Source organism: Crassostrea angulata, chromosome 7 (genome assembly GCF_025612915.1).
Source record: "Crassostrea angulata isolate pt1a10 chromosome 7, ASM2561291v2, whole genome shotgun sequence".
NCBI lineage: Eukaryota > Metazoa > Mollusca > Bivalvia > Ostreida > Ostreidae > Magallana > Magallana angulata.
Window position 1 is genome coordinate 13,110,138 of NC_069117.1, and position 21,100 is coordinate 13,131,237.

Sequence of the window (21,100 nt, forward strand, 5' to 3'; positions counted from 1 at the left end):
CGATGAACATAAATTTATTCATGTGCTCTTATTCTGAAAGTTTAAAATTTCACTTTTCGTGAGGTAAAAATGATTTTATGCATTGAAATTCTTTGACTAAATTATTATACTCAGATTCAACCATTTAACAAACTATTTTATATAATGCAGAGATATGAGGCGTGAGTAATAAATTTAGTACTTGTGAAGTATTCATTTATGTAAATGAGAATTGAAAGGTCAAATAAAAATATCTACTAATTAAGTAATGATCAACTACACATCCAAAAATAATTACTTTTTGGGGTTATTTTTGGTTAATTATTTTTGTTTGCAAAAAAACTCTAGAAATATTTGTAGCATTTCTTAAAATTGCATAAGAAATTGTTAGATTTTAAAAAGTTGAGGTTAAAAAATTTACAATGGAATTTGATGTCCATGATGATTATGAATGTAAAGTAAAACAGTTTTGTTTTGAGGGAATTTATATGTATTATTTGTAATTTAATAGAATATTATTAGAATGTGTATATACTTATATATGATATTTCAGAGATAAACTACATAGTCATTGTGCGTTTACATAATTTAATTATGAAGAATTATAATGTACAAGTAAATTTAGAACATTGTATGTTAAGAAATTGAAAATTGTCATCAAGCTGTAAATTGGTGTAAAACGTTCGATATCGATGATCTTGCAAACACAGATTCGACTTATCCAATCTGTTTATCTTTAGACAATGAACAAAACCAATTTGTGTACTTACATGTAACTTTGAAGATAAAAATATTTTTAACTTTGTAGTCTGAATTTTTATCCACGACGTTTCTTTTTTTCTTCATATCATATGTCCGATTTAAGATATTATTAACGCCAACAAAGATAAAACAAGCTATACAAAAACGATTCTGTAGAATGTTTTATTCCTATTTACGGAGAGAGAGAGAGAGAGAGAGAGAGAGAGAGAGAGAGAGAGAGAGAGAGAGAGAGAGAGAGAGGAACGATAACTCTCGTTTGTTTGTTTTTAAACCGAAAGTAGGTTTTTCATGAGAAGCTTGGTAAGTATCGCGTATCGTTTAGTTTAATTAAAGTCTAAACTTGGATTTATCATAAAAACGTGCATGGATATAATTGATTTTTTATTTTCCCTGAAGATTTAATGTTCTTTTATGTGACATCGATATGTTTAATAATTGTTCTTCAGTTGAGATATACATATAGTAGGAGTAAGAGTGTAACGAAAGTGTATAATTTGATCGTTTGCTCTTAATATAGAAAGGATGTTTAATATATGGGCATGAATGTTACAATTACTTTGTATAACTTTAGAGATGCTGTGTATAATAAACAATGAGAGTTTAATTATGGAAGATCGATAACTCTCGTATATTTGAATGCAGGATTTTAAGGTAGCGACATTGCAGAAAAAATTGCAGGCACACAACCTGCGTTACATGTACAGTAGGTTACGTAATTTTTTCTGCAATGAGCGCTACCTTCATTATCCGCATGAGTCATGAAAAAAACATTTTATTGTTCATATATATTTACATCTTTCTTTGAACAAATTAATCGGAACTGATATCGTAAAAAGTAAGGTAAGTATAACTAAATTATTGTTAATGTACATCCGTACGTTAGATATTAGAAAAAGGCAAATCGTACGTCTTATATGGAATTTGAGTTTGCCATCCTCTTAATTATTTCGGGCAGTTCTTTATATTTTTTGGGTTGCTGAAGGTGTCGACCGATCGATAAACCGGTTTGAACTCGATCGTGTAGATATCAGTGCTGTCAGTTTCTATATTGCTCTAAATAACAAATAATTTTAGTAAGAAATAGAGGAAGTCATATATGGATAAAAATGTAAAATCGGAAGGAAACAATAGGGCCTGTTATGTCCCTTATATTCTCTGTTCATTTATGCCTTTGAGTTTCCTTTTAAGCTAAATATTTTTAGTGACGCTTCTATAATAATATAGTGGGATTTCGGACGATAATCCTACCATGTTAAGGCAATAGCCAGAACGCTGTAATGTTATAAAGTAAAAAAAAAAATAAGACGAAAAAATGAAGTGTTAGCACAAATAAATTTTTAAGGCTAAGCATGAATAGTTTTTTTAGTAAGGCAATAGCTTACATGAACCAGGTCGCTGAACAATACGAAGAAAAAAAGCCCTGGAGAACGAGAATTCTAAATGGCATCATTTTTACGGATTTTGCAGTGTGTCCTAGCTTCTCCGAACGAGTTCCATATTTTCATTAGGACCATGCAATACTTCCTTTCGCATGCAAACGACATACTTTTTAATTTTATGCTAGAATTCTTTTAGAACCTCAATACAAGACCTTTCCCCCTCCTTTTTTTTAAAGCATCAGTACAAACCCACAAAAAAATCTATAATCGAAAACTATCACGTAATGCAAATAATGTTTTAATAACTTTAACGACCCACCTCTTATAGTTCAAAATACATAAGATAACTGGGACAGATTGCACGATCAAAACAATACATTTACCGCAATTTATTCATTATGATCATAAGTTGCATTGTCCTCCGCGAGTTTAAGTTGCATAAATTTTCTCTCTCAGATTATTAATCTGTACTTCTGTACCTCTGATCTAATTCATCTACATGTATATTGTAATATATTTTCATGTACCGAGTATGTTTTCTCCAATCTTTTACCGATACTAAAAGTTAATTCAAAACTCTATAGAATCAACCAGACTAAAATCTACACGCCCCGTTTATCGATTAGTCGAAATCTACTGCTATTTAAGAAAAATGAAATAATCATGATGATGCCAGACTCAAATTCCTGGAGGAGACGATTTGGCTGTTTCCTTAGCTAACGTACTAGTGTACAGTAATTTGGTGAATTTTACCTACTTTTTGAAATCAATTTAGATGTAAATATAAACAATAAAATGCATTCTTTGCTGATTCATGCGGGTTATGAAAGTAGCGATCATTGCAGAATAAATTTTACTTAACCTGTTAATGCGGGTTCTGATTTTTTTCTGTTATGGCGCCACCTTCATATCCTGCATGAATCACCCAAAAAAGCATTTTATTTTTAAAATAATTGTACATGTATATTGTCCTCTTGAACCATATGTTAAAGTAGTAATGAGAGAGAAAATAAACCTGAACACTGTAACTGAATGTACATGTACATCTGGTAAAGAAGTTTGTTTACTGGTAAAAACTTACCTAATTCCTGTTAATGCAATATTCATATTTACATTCTATCCAAGACTTCTATCATGAAGTATACATTTATTGTTTATTGCTTTGGTGGTACAAGTATCTAACACGTAACATAAGAATAAGAGGTAAATTATCTTTTAATACCTAGCGAAAACTGTATAATGAAGCAAACGGTCAGGAAAAGGTATAAAGACATGCAAACAATAAATCAAACACATATAATTTATAGCTTATCTATAAGGCAAAATATTGTTTATCTAATGATTTAATGATTTGGTACAAAACCTGATTGTGGCAGTGGGGATAGAGGAAACACATATTTGAGTACCTTTGGTTTTTCAGGGCATCTAGTAAGGTATTTTTGAAAAGGATGACATGGTAAAATATGAACCTCATTAGTTTATATCCATGATTGTACTGAATACTAGTAACGTATGGTCAGCCATGCCTACCTGCATTCAAATAACCAAATGTTGCAACAATCAAACATCCTTACCAGAACGTAAGAAATGTACAGTGCTGTTAATTATTGAAAGATTGTTTTCACTATATTTACAGCAGAGCTGAAAACAGTTTGAAGGAATGGCAACTTCTGAGGAACCAATCAGACAACTTCTGAGTCGCCCCGACCTAAATGAGATGTGTAAAAATCTACCAGATTACCTTACGAGTGCTCAGCATCAGTATCAAAACCTTCTTGAGTATCTCCGAAAGCTAAAACAAGACTACCCAGAAAAGGCAGGCATCCTTTTTTGTGTTACATTTATAAATAATAGCGGGTTTATAAGTTGAATCTATAACTAATTTATAACTGATATCAAAACGGATCTCAGTAAAGATTAACCATCGCACTGCAAGGTATTTTAAAACTTTTAATCTATCAAACTTTGTAATTAATATGTTCCTTATAAAAATGAAAAATTCTTCACTTTGTAGGCCAAGATGTTAGAGAGAAAAGGAAAATCAACTAAAACAAAGAATGCAGACTTTAGCGCAACTTTGACAAAGGATAAAGAGATATCTGCTTTATACACTGTGTTGAATGTGACAGAATCAAAAGAGGAAGAGTGGGACGAGTTTTATTATCTTTTGAATGCAAGATACTTCTTAAAAGAGGTAATTGAAAAACATGAGAGAGTGAGAGAGAGAGAGAGAGAGAGAGAGAGAGAGAGAATTAGAAACATAATGAAAGCCAGATGTAATTACAATCGGTTATTTCCTTAAAGTAATATTTATTAATGTTTGTTTTTCTTTAAAAGTAGGAATTTGCACTTTTTTTAAAGAAATGTCCTTGTCTTTGTTTTTTTTCATTATTTTTGGTTTAACTATCGGTATTCTTATATGACAAATGCTTTCTATGACCATACCTTTAAGTGGACACATTAAAATGCAACTTATAAAATAATTTTGTTGAATAAATATGTTATAGGCTTATGGTCATGATGCAAAAGCATTTTCTACCAGTTGTGATAGACAAACAATGGGCACCGTTTTAGGATCAGGCAACAACCCGACCCATCAGAATATAGGAGGCCGTCCTGCCTCAAGGTCTTTTACACAGGTTAGTTATATATGAGCTCTTTTATCTTAATTTTGTGACACAGTCTGGTATGTTCCCCTTGGAAGTCTGCCTTGCAATAACTGCGATACAGAGCACTAAGTAGCGTTTAATATGTATTTGGAAAAACTGTTCTCTATCTAGAAAATTGTGCTAAATGTGTACTGAACGTTGTTCATTTAATTCAGAAATTCAGAGAGCACCTGTGTTGAAAAAGTGAAATCAGGGTGCTATTTTCTTTGGCATAAACTTCTATTTAGAGAAAAGTTTCTTTTTTCTTCCCCGACCCGACGCACGGACACACGGACGGACGCCCGGCATTTCTATGTTCCCGCTCCGCGTTGCGGCGGGGGACAAAAAAGACTGTTGACCGGTAACGTCACATTCCGCATAAACGTGTAATTGATTAGAAGGGGTATAACAAAACAGTTGTTGACTGCGTCTCGGGCAACAGTTGATCTGTCCGACTGGCTCGCAAACTGTTGCCCAAGGCCGAAGGCTGTTGCCCTCGACCCCAGTCAACAACTGTATACTGCTGACCAGTAGGTCCCGAGAACCAATTTGAAAGCACAAGATACTAGTATTCAACGGAAAACTGTTTTCAGGAAAATGCACAAACACGAGTGTACTAGATTTAAAGCTAAGGGGTGTCATTTTACTGTGTTTTCCTGATTTGAAACCAAACAGTGAAAACGACGAGACAACGTGTCCGTGCATTCGTCCGTCACACTTTTTTGTAAGCGCTCTCATGCCTACAAATTTTGACGGATTTTCATTAAATTTATACCAAATTTCATACCACTAATACCTTGGTCAAGTTAAAAAATCAGCATTGGTCGATACTTTTTGTTGGAGTTATGAGACTTTGATCACAATAATGACTCCGTTTATCCAAATATTGACCTTGTAAGCGCTCTCATGCCTACAAATTTTGACGGGATTTCATTAAATTAATACCAAATGTTCATACCACTAATACCTTGGTCAAGTTTGAAAATCAGCATTGGTTGCTACTTTTTGTTGGAGTTATAGGACTTTGACCACAATAATGACTCCGTTTTATCCAAAAATTGACCTTGTAAGCGCTCTCATGCCTACAAACTTTGACGGATTTTCATTAAATTTATACCAAATGTTTATACTACTAATACTTTGGTCAAGTTCGAAAATCAGCATTGGTCGATACTTTTTGTTGGAGTTATGGGACTTTGACCACAATAATGACTCCGTTTTATCCTAAAATTGACCTTGTAAGCGCTCTCATGCCTACAAATTTTGACGGATTTTCATTAAATTTATACCAAATGTTTATACCACTAATACCTTGGTCAGGTTCCTAAATCAGCCTTGGTCGATAGACTCGATACTTGTAAACTGCTTGACCGGCGGAGGACCCAGGAATTCTATTCTTGTTAACAGTTGATTTTAACAGTTCCAATCCAACAGTTCCAGTCCTACAGACAAAATGCTGGACTTTTTTTCGTATAGAGTTATAGGGGGATAACAATCTGTGATATTCATCGGGCTATGAAGTAGTCAAACATTTTTCTCAGTATACCCAATGCAATTCAATCATATTGTCCTTTTCTGTCAGAAAGAGAGGTTTGGAGGACCCTCAAGTGCGTCAAACGTTTATTGGCTTTTTGACATTCTCTCAACATTTTTATGCATCAAAATTATAATTTGAAGAAAAAAATTGAAAATAAAATAGGATAATAAAAAGTCAAAATTATGTTAAAGCATGTGAAATTAGGAGTTAGAAATACACGTGTGTTACATATCCCACTTGTAATAATCAATGAAGAAAACTATTCTCAGTCTGTTTCATGTGAGCGATGTGTCCCCTGGGCTTCTTGTTGAACAGCGGTACCTCTCTCAGGAATATTGTTAACTTTAATTGCTGTTCATATCTTAAAGACAAATCTAGGTGGTTTTTTGCTCATCTGAGCTGAGAGCTCAAGTGAGCTTTTCTGATCACTTTTTGCCCGGCGTCCGTCTGTCTGTCTGTCCATCTGTCTGTAAACTTTTTATATTTTCGACTTCTTCTCCAGAACCACTGGGCCAATTTCAACTAAACCTGGCAGAAAGCATCATAGGGTAAAGGGGATTCATTCAAGTTTGATAAAATGAAGGGCCTTGCTTTCTTTCAAATGGAGATCTTATAATTGCGGTTTATTGAAAATTTGTTAATATTTTTCAAAAATCTTTTTCTCAAAAACCATTTGATTAGAAAAGCTGAAACTTGTATGGAAGCATCCTCATATAGTGTAGTTTAACATAGAAATATATAAAGTAAATCTTTAAAAAATCTTCATCTTAGAAACCGATCAGCCAGGAATGCTAATTCTTGTGTGGAAGCATCCTCAGCTTGTGTAGATTCAAGTTTGTTCAAATCATGATCCCCGAGGGTGGGTAGGGTGGGGACACAATTTTTTTTTTGGGGGGGGGGTGAAGTTTTATACAGAAAAATATAGAGTAAATCTTTAAAAATCTTCTCAAAACTAATCAGCCAGGAAAGCTGAAACTTGTATGGAAGCAACCTCATGTAGGGTAGATTTAAAGTTTAAAATCATCACCCTACGGGCAGGGTAGGGCCACAATGGGGGGGGGGGTGTCGAAATTTACATAGGAATATATATTGTAAATCTTGAAATATTCCTCTCAGAAATCATTCAGTCAGAAAGCTAAAACTTGTGTTGAAGCATCCTCAGATAATGTAGATTCAAGTTTGTTTAAATCATGGTCTCCGGGGTAAGGTGGGGCCACAATGGGAGGGGGGAGGTCAAAGGAATATATAGAGTAAATCTTTTAAGAAATCTTCTTTTCACAAACTGTTCACTAAGGAAAGCTGAAACTTGTGTGGAAGCATCTTTATGTAGTTTAGATACAAAATTGTGAAAATCATGACCCCCGGGGGTAGAATGGGGTCACAACATGGGGGAGGGAACAAAAATATACATAGGAATATAAATCTAAAAAATGTAAAATATCTTTTTTTTCTAAAAACCACTTGCCTAGAAAAGCTGTAACTTACTGAAAGCAACCTCAGATAATGTAGATTTAAACTCTGTCGAAGTCTTGAGGATTAGGGTGGGGGCCACAATGGTAATCGAATTTTACAATGAAAAATATTTTAATCAATCACAAAAACTGAAATGATATATATGGTTTTACTTATATGCAAGCATTTTGACATATTTCTGATTCTTTAAAATTGGGTAGACTTTGGCCCCTGGACGATTCTTTGGCCTCACAAGGTGTTCAGAGTTTGATGTAGCTATATATCCCATATATAAACAATTGTTTAGGATCTTTTTGAGAACTACAATGCTCAACAGGTGATATAAGTATAAAGTCATCATGTTAAAAAGGGACTTGATGATAAACATAAGAATATCGAGGGTTAAAAAAATGGACTTTTATATATGCAGGATCTACATGTATTATACTACATTGTCCAGATAGTTTGTATTATGACTACGTTAAGCTGAGTTTATCATACATATTGTTGCTCAGGAGAGATGTGGCCTACGGGACTCTTGTTTTAAATTAAAACTGTCTTCAGGGAATGGCGAATGCTTCGGGTATGTCCATGAACATCTCTGATCCCCAAAACACACACCATGGACTTTCTGGAGAACGTGGAAGGGGAAAAGCAGACCGGGCGCCCAACACAGGAAAGTCTGAAATTCAACTAACGACCAAAACAGGAACGTCTGAAAAACAGCAAACAGATGTATGTGGCCTTTCTACTATTACCTTTTAATTTTACGAGAGAGAGAGAGAGAGAGAGAGAGAGAGAGAGAGAGAGAGAGAGAGAGAGAGAGAATATGCATCAGAGGCTCAATGAATGCAGACAACATGTATGACCAGTAACTATATAAACACTATTTGATACTTATTAACGTAAGCTTTAAACATTTACATGTATAAACAGGGACCTTTTTATTGATCGTTTATTTGCTATATAGCTCCAAAAAGATAACCGCCATTTACCCACACATCAATCCGCGCACACAGAGAAGATGACAACACATCCAACACATGTACGTTTGTCAAACTGATAAAAGATGTGTGTATTTTACCTTTCTTTCTACTTTAACATGGAGTAACTATAGATAAACTAGTTTTTATTCAAATACATAGTTTAGAATAGCAGATAAACCGGGAACTTGCTTTTGTTTTAAAGTAGGAATTTTGTACTGTTTGAAGAAGTTTCCTTGTTTTGTTTTTATAAATCTTTTTATTTTTAGATTTCTACCGGTAAAGTTTTCAGTAAACATGTTTTTATTCTTTCTAAATCCACCCATTAAAACATAATGAATAAAGTTCCATTAATATCTTCCTTTTTTATTAATATGATACAAGGCTGATGGTCATGGTGCAATAGCATCTCCTACTAGTTCTGACAGACAGACAATGGGCATCGTTTTAGGATCAGAGAACAGCCCCACCCATCAGAATATAGGAGGTCGTCCTGATTCACAGTCTTTTACACAGGTAAGTTAAGAACTCTTTTATCTTAATTTTCTGACACGGCCTGAAATGCTTTCCTTGGACTCATCAGTACAATTACTACAATACAGACCACGAACGTGGGCGTTTCATATGTAAACGAGGAAAGAAAACTGTACTGTACCGGTATCTAGAAGATTGTGTATGATACAGAATGGTTTATTTTTAGCAAAGATGAAAATGTGTCAGGATAAGCGTTATCTGTGTCCTGTGATTTTAAAATGTATACGTAACGTTATTACTCAAATAATAAAAGCATACTGCGATAATCCCTGGGGGTATGAAGGTAGTGACATTGTATGATAAAAATGTACTCAACTTTTCAATATGATGCAGAACCATCTTATTTGTTGAAAAGTGAGGTGTGTCAGAGACATCATGTCAGAATTCATAACTTAGAGCGACTAAAATCAAATCCTACTTGGATAAATTGTTATATTAAGCAATGGTATCAATTCATTTAGGTATTATAAAGTCTTTTTGAAATAAGGTACCGCACTTGCGAATCATATTAACTTATATTAAATAGCTATTCACATCTTAAAGTCTTAAGTGAGGTTTCTTTTATTTATAAAACTATCTGCAGGGAATGGCGATTGGATCTGATATGTCCAAGAACATTTCTGATCCTCGAAAAACATACCATGGATGTTCAGGAGAACCTGGAAGACAAAAACCAGAACAGCCGACTAAAACAGGAAAGAATGAAATCCAACCAACGGTTAAAGCAGGAAAGCCAGAAAGACAACAAACAGATGTATGTGATCACATTCAAAATGCTTATCTATTGTATTATTGCAAGTTTACTCAATATGGTATTATGTAAATGTTTTTCTTATTCACATTTCTCATATTATTTTTCATTAAATTCCAAGGTCCGACCCAACAGCATGAAGGAGGTTGTCTTCTTAGTGAGAGGGACTCTGAACAACATTATCTTATAGATCAAATCTAATTCTACAGTTTACTATTGCTAATAGCAATGCACGTTCTTTAAATTCTGTTTAAAATATACATTAAGTATGTCGTTATGTCGTTACTTAACAGCCAACAGTGCCTCACGCGGTCTTCATATTAAAAAAAAACGTGTAAAAAGTAGTCCAGTTAGAACAATGTATTTGGGAATCATAAAAACAAAATGTTTAGTGTATATGAATTATGGGTGTGCTATCAAACGTTAACAACAGTTAACGTAATACTCATGTGAAAATATTTTATGCAAATGAATGTTTATGTAAAGTTAATTTTGTAACAAGTGATTTTCACGCCAAAAATGCACGTGTATACAGTTCATATGAATGATCTTTTCACAGTCGTGTTTTGTTGTTGCACAATTGGCGGGGCTGTACTGCTCACCAATAACGGTAACAATGATTACACTTGGATTGTGTCATCTTGTGAGATGAATTTGTATTGCGCGTACATTAAATTTAACATCATAGGGATCCGGTTCGTTATAAATATTTTTTACATCATATATCTTAATAGAGTACAACTGGAGATATCGTCAACGCTGAGCGCGAGGTAGAAAGGCCAATTTCTCAACTTCTTTCAACGAGAAGGTCAAAGGAAGCTGAAACGGCGTATCAGAAACTTCTGGATAATCAGAAACGTAGGTTCAAAGATCGTCAGAATTTACAGGTAAAGAAATATCTCAGGTTTTTTTTAAATTCAGGTTATATTTAGCGACATTGAAAGAGCAAATTTTAATCAGTGCTTCAACAAAGCTAATTTCGATATCTTTCCCCTTCCAATTTTGAGCAAATTGTTATAAAAAACTGTTTTGAATCAATGCTTGCTTACATATATTTTATAGACGTATAAAAAATCTACTGATATCGATATCGAAGACATAACAGATGAACAGAGAAAACAATCACCAGGTTTATTTGATTATCTGAAGGACACATTTGAAAAAACAAAAGACAAATCACAAGAATTAGTTAAAAGAGCATTGTATGAATTCATAATTCTAACTGGTGCCTCATATGATCCTCCAGCAGATAAAAAAACAAAGGGGGTATGTATTATTGCTTTCACTTTCTCTGTCTCTTTTTATTTGTGCAATCCCACACATGCTTACATATACACTCTTGAATAACAATTAACTAACTCATATTCTCCATTGAACACAGGCGTCGGCCGCTGCACCCAATTATCCGAAAAAAGATGTGCCTTGTGCCTCGGTCAATAATGTGAATAAAATATCACAATCGGAGTATGCAAAGTTGAAGCCAATACAGAAGGCATTGAATAAACTTAAACTGACTTGTACAGATTTGACGGCGGCAGAAAAACAGTATTATCAGTTGTTCAAACGAGACGAAAACTTTAAAAGGAGATTTCCTGAACAAGTATTTACATTGTTTCAAGCAATTCTTGATATTTTTCCCTTCATTTTAGTTACCGATGCAAAGTTAACTTTTTCAATTCACTTTTGATACATACAAAAGTCTTAGTATTTTTATTGCTATAGATGTACTATCTTCTTATTGTAGCACAGAGAACTGCAAGTTTTCATGACAGACCCAGAAGAATGCGCTATAGCTTCTTACGAAGCTTTGTATTCTGCTCTAAGAAGGTTACAAAAAACGGATCCCTTATACAGAGAGGCGTGGGAGGAATTCTTTTTTCTTATAACATCTGAACAACAATTTATTATTGCAGAAAGCTGTGGCAAAGTAAGTATATCCCAATTACAACAGTTAATTAAATAATATTATTAATTCCTATATTGAATCATAAAGTGGACAGGATTAATAAACAGAATAATGATGATAATATTTAATATTGATCATTTGTTGATTCGTCTTTTGATATCGCCATTAACAGCTTACCCAGACCGTTTATAACAAACATAGCGATACTATGGTGATACCACGCAAATCATACGAAGAGCTTCAAAATGAACTCGTGGAGAAAATTAAACAGATCGACGAATTGACATCAAGGTATATATACATTTACATGTATATTACATAGATGGAAACATTTGAACTTTATTTCATTTTTATGTAGAAAACTTTAAATATGACAATTACTTTAGACGTTCAATGTAACTTACATTACATATAATGGTTGAGTGGCTTATAGCTCACTTTTGCTGATAGCTTAAAGCTTTTCTGATCACTTTTTGTCTAACGTCCGTCTGTCCGTCCCAACACCTGTCTTTCTGTAATTTTTAAACATTTTTGGTAATTTTTAACCAAACGTCAAGCATCATTGGATAAAGGAGATTCAAATTTGTTAAAATGAGGTGCACGCCTTCTTTCAAGGGAAGTTAATTAAAAAGTATTGAATATATATATAAATATATATATATATATATATATGTTTATATTTTTTAAACTTCTTCTAAAAAAACATTTGGCCAGAAAAGCTAAACCTTATGTGGTGGCATCCTCAGGTATGGTAGATTTATTTTTGTTTAAATCATTATCCCCAAAAGTAGGTTGTGGCCACAATGGAGGGTCGAATTGTTAAATAGGAATATGTAGTCTACTAAGAGTATATCTTCTGCTCAGAAACCTATCAGCCAGGAATGCTGTAACTTGTATAAAAGCATTTTCGGGTAGGGTAGATTCAAGTTTGTTCAATCATGGCCCTAGAGGGTAGGGTGGGTCACAACTGGTGGTAATCTAGTTTGGTATTGTATTCAAGCATTTTTACATAATGTTTAGACTTTGGCTCCTGGACAATTCTTTTGCCTCGTTTGATGTAGGTTATATCACATTTGTAAACAGTTGTTTAAAATCTTCTCGAGAGCTGCAATTCTCAATACGTGATATAACTATTAAATAATCCTGTTACAACAAGGGCTCAATGATAAACATAAAAATATCCAAGGAAAAAAAGATATTTTGCATATGATTCTGTCAAGTTGATTTTATTTTGTCAATTTGCTCAGGTTGACGACGTGGTCCATAGGCCTCTTGGTTTTTGTTTCTATTTTTTTTTTGGGGGGGGGGGGGGGTTGAGTTGTTTTGTTTGTTTTAAAATGTGACATTACAAAAATATTTTTGTCCATGGCGTATTTTATATTTTTTCACATATAACGGTCATTACCAATGGCTTGATATTTTTTTTCTAATACTAGTATGTGTTATAGGTGATTCGACTTTAATGCTTTCACAATGCTCAAATTTTCTATTCAAAGATTAAGCAAGTTTGCTAGCCAGCAGCTGACGGCGGGCAATCCTAACATAGCAGACCTGAGTGACAAGCATCGGCCTACAAAGATTGGCGAGTTCTACAGTGAGCTGTACGACAACGAGTGGTCGGAGGCGTTCGAAGTGATCAAACCCCTGGTATACCCTAACGCTACTGAGGATCCAGACACCGAGTATTTTGAAGAAGTCCTCCGGATTCTAAAAAATATTTTAATGGTTAGAAAATGTTCATGTTGTGCAAGTGGGTTTTTTTCATTAATTTTAAGATTTCATTGCAAAATATTTCTCTCATTGTAACATAAAAATATTAATACATGTCTCTAGAATTTCACATCTCATATATTCTTAAGTTCATAATTCAGGAATCCACTATCATATTTAAATGAATTGTCTCTTATAGCATTAAATGTCATGTGGGTAAGTCTGGGCCTTTTATTTATTTGAACATGATGCATGTGTCTATTGTATGATAAACTTGTCATGCTACTCGTAGGCTGCGTATGAGTTTTCTGCTGAGAGAACAGAAAAACATCTCGAAGACATTAAACTAACATTACTTGGAACTATAACGGACCAGGTTTGATGGCATTTGTATTATCAAAATCTGAAAAATATTTCAAATGGTCTGTCTTAACTTTCTTAGGATAAACGTAATTACCACAATAACATCCATGATTCAAATCCTTCTATGAATTAGATAATAAGTACACAAAACTAAAGATACATGTGAATATACACTGTACTATGCAAGGTATATTTTGTAATTAGAACCATTTTAACAAGGCCTTGGACTTTCAGTAGGACGTAACTATCTATTTCTTGTGTCAAAACAAGTTTAAAATGACGATGGTTTCAATAAATTTACACTGTAGTCTTAGCTCAAAAGCCAGACAAATCTTGGTGATTTCAAAAAGGAATGGCTGAGTGGCCAACAATGAAATAAACAAGCCTACGTCACAATGCTGTTTGTTACCAACTACCTAAAGTCCAGCTCTTGTTAAAATGGTTCTAACCCTAATGTGGTTATGTGTGATATTTAGGAAAAAGATAAAGCAAAAGGAACAGAGTACGACCGGTTTGTGACTGAACACGCCATGAAGTACAGGAAGGAGGCAGCGGCTTACGCCATCAAAATGGCCTCAAAGGTTTGCCAAATCACAAAACACCTGTCTCTTCTTAAAGATGAGATTAATACTGACGGTAAAAGATGAACATGCCTACTTGATAAAACTAGTAGTCAACATCAAATTTTAAAATTTAAATAAAAATTCGTGGTTGGGGGGGGGGGGGGGGGCAATAGGTGAACTTTAATTTAAATCTCTGAACGAAAACAAGGGTCTCCTAATCTTCACTCTCGTTATTAGCAATAGACAAAATTTTCATGGATTACATTCTAAATACAAGCATTTTTAAACATGGCCAAATATTTAAAAAACACTAGAGTTTACGGGTTGTCATATGCATATGATATCGGACATTTACGAAATAGATACATCGTCACACCTTATTGTTGACATAATTTACATAACCAAGCTTTAAGCCTTCAATAATGCTATTACTTTCACTACACTATGCTTAGTTAGAATAATGTAACTGTGTCTTGGGACAGGCCTTCACCATAGTTAAATGCCTCCGATATATACATATGATATACCCGTAATGTAGCAAAAAATTGCAGAATCGCTCCGAAATGATTTTTGAGAAAATAAATGAAGCTTAGTTGAAAATAACAGTCAAATTATTCACAAAGAACCATTTTGAGGCTATAATACCTTTCATTTAAAAATTGTGGAAACGTAAATTAAAGAGCCTTCCATGACTTAGTGTAAATGTAATGCGCATGCGCAAGATTGTAAAATCCATAAAATCCCGATGATTTCCGAATTTTTTAAAAGATATTTTCGTTGATTATTAATAAGATTGAGAAAAAATAAAATCAAATTGGTAATCTTCAAGTACGAATGATGTTTAAAATATATAAAACAAAAGACAGTACTTACTCTTCCGATTTCTCGGTATCAAAGCCCCCAAAATTCGAGTCTATTATTTAAACATAGTAGTATAGATGTTGGGATGAAATATATACAATGTATATGATGCTGGAGAATAAACCTAATTTGACTGTCCGCGGCGATTGAATATAAAATTTTAGAATATGGCTCACTGGATATTGATCCCAGGAGCAAATCAGTGATTCATTTAAACTTCTCTACCCACAAAAATCTGTATGAGTAAGTGTTTATTTTTCCTCTTTTATTTTTGAAGGTGTTCAAACAGGATGGTTTGCAGAAATTCTTAAAGCAAAAATCGGAGGATCCCAAATTACTTGCTTACGTCGACAAATGCGTCGAACTAACATGGTATATGCGCATTCAAGATCCACCAATGCACTTACACTGTCTTCAAGAAAAGGAAACAATTTCTAAAGCTGAGTTTGCATTTCACGGACGAAAGGGGAAAACCACTTTGGTGTGTGTTTGGCCAGCCCTGCTTCTCTTTAATGGAGGTCATTTGGTGACAAAAGGTCATGTTTTGCCGGAGGAGTAATTAAATACAGTTCTTTTTTAACATTCACGTCCATTCTCTAAGCTCAGAAAGGTACTATGAATTTTTTTGTTACATGGTTATTATTTGGAACTAACTTTTCTAAGCCTTTAACTATAATTTCGATCAAAGTTTTAATATATAAGTTTTCAATTTGTAATTGTTTTTTAAACATTATTATGAGCATTTTTCGACAAAAATATAAATCACTTATGTAATTTACTAATTAACAATTTTTAATTGTCAGTGAGTTCGTGGCTATATTTATTTACATGTACTGATTGACAATTAAAAATTGTTAATTAGAAAAAGACACTAGTTATTTTGGTGATTTGTGAGATGCCTGTGTTTAAGTATTTTATTTAATTTTTTCATACGTAAAGTTTTATCGTACCAACATTACACACAAATTATTGAGAACCGCAAAAAAGAAAAAAAGCGAAAATGACCAATTATTAATCCATTTATACGAACAATAACAGATTCACTAGGATGCCATATTAGTATCATTCCTGGCATAATCATTTCCTTTTAAACGTATGCAGAAATTAAAATATGTTCATAATGATATCAATGTAATAATCTTTATTATATAATAAAATACCGTTGTCATTCCGAAACAATATCATATTTACAGATATAATAAGGGGTTATTTTTACTGATGGACTTGCGGTACTTTTTTCGTTGTTTCACATGAGCATGGTGACCTGCTTTGTAAGATTATCCAATAAGATAATAATTTAAAAAAAATCAAAACCATGTCTAGTCGCAACATATTTTAATTGGCTATACAATTAAAGTGCCTTTTTGTGATTAAAAGTATCATTTTTTTTACATGTCATTTTTACAAATGATTGTATTTGGGAGTTGACTATTTATGCTTTTATTTAGGCAATGAATGTTTGACAATCTGAAGAAAATAGAAATAAGATGTGTAGAAATTAGCAATCGTTTAGGGTCTAGAATAGCATGTACATGTATATATACAGACGTTTGTGTTTATCGATTTACCACATGATATAGTCTGTTAAAGCAATAATTCGGTAATGGTTTCAGTGCCTGCTTACTTTATCGTTTGCCGTCACTTGCCACAACTAACATGTCCGTGTAACGTATTGGAGCATTCCGTACTGCATTTGAAAGCGACAAATTTTGTTAAAGATATTTGTACATTATAATTTGTATATACACTTGCATTATGTTTCGTTTTGTTTTATTAAAATTTCCTGACGTCACAGATATACAATGTATATTTTGGTGAAGGTTATTTTTACAAATACAAACATAATCCCCAAAACGATTAATGTTTGCATTATGCTATAGTATAAAAAATTTGACTTGTCATGCATGATATTCAAATGTACACTGTATAAGTAACACCTTATTGTGATCAATAAAAGGGAGAGAAAATGCCATGCTTTATATTCTATATCCCATTATTGTGTCTTTTATCCTTTGCTATGGTTTGGTTTTAATCAAACTGCTAAAGTTGTGCCCGAAAATTAAGATACTTCCAAATTAAAAAGTTTTATTTTTCTATTTAAACAAAGAGAGTGCATATAGACAAAGTTGGAATAAACAATTTTCCTATAAAAAAAAAAAAAAAAAGACATGTAATTGTGTTAGCAAATCAATATACAAAGTCATCGTTATTTTTTTAATTTACTTAGAATTTTATAAAATCCTTTAAAATGGACACATCAGATGGATTGGACAGGTTAGGAGACCCCCCCTTCCTTTTTCATCTCCCATAACAAGATAAACATTTGTCTTAATTATCTCATAATCAATTCTCTGATGAGACATTTCAAATGAATAAAAGGTTGTTTTGCTAATGAATACCATTGTGTAAATCTCTTTACAGACTTTTAAACACTACACCAAAATGGACCAAACATGTATTGTGTTCAACATCAAATTCTTTTGCATTGTCAAGTCTTGTCTGTGTTTCAATTGTTTCATTATCTAAAATTAAAACCCATCGTAAATAAATAAACAATTAAAGGCAATCCCACATACTATTGTGCCATACCGGTTCCAGCGGAAACTCAGTTGACCTCGCCTTCAAACATTCGTCAGTGCTGTTCCGGGGTACATTTCTGCTCTAACTCTCCAGTGTAAAGCAATGTTATAAATCGGACTCAACAACAATTGCCTTCTCCTAAGACTGTGGTGTCCAACCATACTAGTAACATTATGGAAGCACCAAAACGAGTACCAGCAATAGTAGCTACTTACTCTAGTTTGCATCCATTGAAGTACGAGCAACACTGGCGAGAAAATATAACGGACATTTTGCAAGGGATGCGCCGACTTGTATCGAAAGTAGACATCGATGTCGCCGAAGCTGAGTACCTCGAACTGTTGAGATGTGAACATTTGTTGAAAGACCTCTATCCCGGCAAGGTTTGTATATAAACTTTTTTGTATCTTACATGAAAGTTGTCTAGTGTTAAATGGTGGTTTTTATGGCGTTATATCACCAATTTATAATCATTTTTCATTTCTAGTATTTCTTTCATGTTAGTAATTTTGATGGAAATAGTTATCAAAAATGGTAAATATTAAATGATAAACCTGTTTGTAGTTACGTGTGCGTGAAATTACAAATTTCCGAATCCTACTTTAATTGATAAAAATCGGCATGGTTCGTGCCTATCAATAATAATTAAATCCCAACCTCTTGACACGCGCATTTTTCGTGTGCCATCTGATGGTCGAATTAGCTAGCTAGTGGCTTTGCGTATATTCCAAGCGGCAATATCATTACAGACTATCGAATCTTTTTACAAAAGTTGCAACATTTGTACATTGTAATCTTTCACGGTGGTCTTACATTAGATCAAGAGATCATTTTAGTAGGTTCAAAAGGTTGTTATTTAAGTAAATGATTTTCCAAATGGTGATTTCTTGTGGTCACGTGAAAGAGGAAACCAGAGTGTGTATATAAATTTTTATTCAAATCTTGGGTGATGCATGAAATTATAATGTTTACACTGCAGTACATAGCTCTGAAGAGAAGTCGTATGGAGAACAGTGATCCGACTCACCCTATGGACTACCTCACTGGAGTCCTCTATCATATCATCCAGAACGCACAGGAAACACCCCTCAGCTACAAGATCCCAGCGGCACTCAACGAGATGGTGTCCCTCAAAAGGTCCCAGGAGGTACTGGAGAAGCATCAGATTGAAGAGCAGGTGCTAGCACGAAATTCTTTGTTTTTATGTTTACTACATTTACATGAACAAATGACAATCAAATGCAGACACTCGTAACGCATCTTGATGGCGAAAACAAACTCAGATGCATGACAACAATAACGTATATTTAAGTAATATAATTAACACTTTTTTAAATGAATTCACACTCTAAATTGAATTACATGTATATGATTAATAGAACTTTTCTTCCATATCAGGACAAAGGGAGAAAATCAAAGAAATCTCCGAAAGCCACTCCCGAGAAAGACAAGAGGAAATTGAAGAAAGACAAACAATCCTACTCGGAAACGAATCCTGAGGAGGAAAATTTTAAGAATTCAGACAATCCTAGGTCTAAATCCCCCGATAAACTCAAAGACGGGGAGTGGACAATGGTGTTGTTTGATGATTATTTGAAACTGAAAAGTACAATAGAATTTCAGAGATCAAAAATCGCAGAGCTGACGTCCAGGTAAGAAAATAAGAGTCACCCCACTTACCTTTTCCCAAATTTTGTTAACTTAATCACAAGTATATATATATATAATTTGTGACATCTTAATGTACAATATTCAAATGAAATAATCAATAGGTTGACGCATACCTTAAACATCAAGCCAACGGAAGAAACCACTTATATTACCAATTCTGATGATGAAGGTCGACCAACGCGTCTTGCAGAACGCTTTGCCATCGTATATGAAGAAGAATGGAACGACGCGTTTGACGCACTGACAATGACGCTTCGATGGGGAGAAATGGATGCAATCTTCCATCTACTTAGGATTGTCCGGGTATCAGTATAAATGAATGATATAATTATCATAAAGCATGTGTTTTTGAATAGTAATACTAGTACACGGTTATACAATCAATTTATTAGTTTCCTTTATTTGACAAAAAGAATTTGATTCCATTCCAGTACATTTACGACTATTGTGAAACAACTGCGAAAGAGCAACTACAGATGTTAGAAAATGTTTTATATGGTCCTCTGATTCATCCAAAACGACAGTATAAGGTATATTATTAGTAAACTTGACTTAATCCTTTTTCTATACTGAACAAATACATGTAACAAGATATTCTTTACCCGCGTTTTTATTATTTTTTCAAGGATTCCAATGATGTCGAGAATCTTCCCGATGGACAGCAGCTACTGATGTCGTCATGCGCTGTGAGATGCGCAAAGGATTTTAGGAAAGTTAACGCTGGAGTATCTGTTCCAGAGCTTTGCTTAGTAAGTGTTAATTCACTATAGACGATAAATATTATTATGGGATTCATTATGTCAAACTACATAAACGTCATTACAATGCATCATTTGCATGTACCTTTATCTCGATTTTTTTAATGATATAACACTCTATTTACAGGACTTCAAAGACCAGGTTGTGAGGCATATATTCAAATGGGACCTGGACCTTTTGCCGGCAGCCGTGCTTAATTTTATTGATAAATGCATGGAAATAATTTGGTTAATGTGCATACAGGAGCCTCCAATGGTGATAACGTGGGCGAATGATGGGGAAAGCGTCAATACCAATTACTACACGTTTTACTCAAGGAAAGGGGAGATAGTCAAACAACCCGTGTGGCCAGCTGTGTTCCTTCAACATGGCGGCCCACTGCTAACCAGAGGAGTTGTGGTTCCTGTTTAGATAAAATATCCGGAATACGTACATGTAGTTTAACATGTACAGTTTTAATGACTTTGGTGTTTTCGTGCATTTTAGAATGTTTATGGCTGACTGTTTTGATTGTATTCATCAATTCCATCGTTAGCTTTTGATAACTGGAAGTATTTGATCAGCGATTTAACAATTGGAATATTTCATCTCTACAACTGCATCATATACATTGATGGAAAAAAAAATATTGAATTTTGAAAAAAAATAAAAAAAAATATATA

The 21,100-nt window shown here is 33.7% G+C and overlaps 2 protein-coding genes across 2 annotated transcripts; both read left to right on the plus strand.

Moving 5' to 3' along the window:
* The first annotated feature begins 1,003 nt into the window (after positions 1-1,003).
* LOC128191752 (uncharacterized) lies at positions 1,004-15,987 on the plus strand. The gene is made up of 17 exons (XM_052864007.1): positions 1,004-1,041; positions 3,757-3,936; positions 4,135-4,314; positions 4,628-4,759; positions 8,322-8,492; positions 8,728-8,802; positions 9,125-9,256; positions 9,858-10,028; positions 10,760-10,912; positions 11,088-11,291; positions 11,407-11,625; positions 11,770-11,952; positions 12,104-12,222; positions 13,428-13,656; positions 13,934-14,017; positions 14,481-14,585; positions 15,706-15,987. Exons 2-17 carry the CDS (start codon positions 3,781-3,783, stop codon positions 15,985-15,987), a joined length of 2,595 nt encoding a protein of 864 aa, XP_052719967.1. The 5' UTR covers positions 1,004-1,041; positions 3,757-3,780.
* On the plus strand, positions 15,917-21,075 carry LOC128191753 (uncharacterized). The gene is made up of 8 exons (XM_052864008.1): positions 15,917-16,038; positions 18,027-18,391; positions 18,988-19,185; positions 19,407-19,660; positions 19,781-19,982; positions 20,111-20,209; positions 20,306-20,428; positions 20,565-21,075. The coding sequence occupies exons 2-8, from the start codon at positions 18,182-18,184 to the stop codon at positions 20,847-20,849; spliced, it is 1,371 nt and encodes a 456-aa protein (XP_052719968.1). The 5' UTR covers positions 15,917-16,038; positions 18,027-18,181; the 3' UTR covers positions 20,850-21,075.
* The last annotated feature ends 25 nt before the right edge of the window (positions 21,076-21,100 follow it).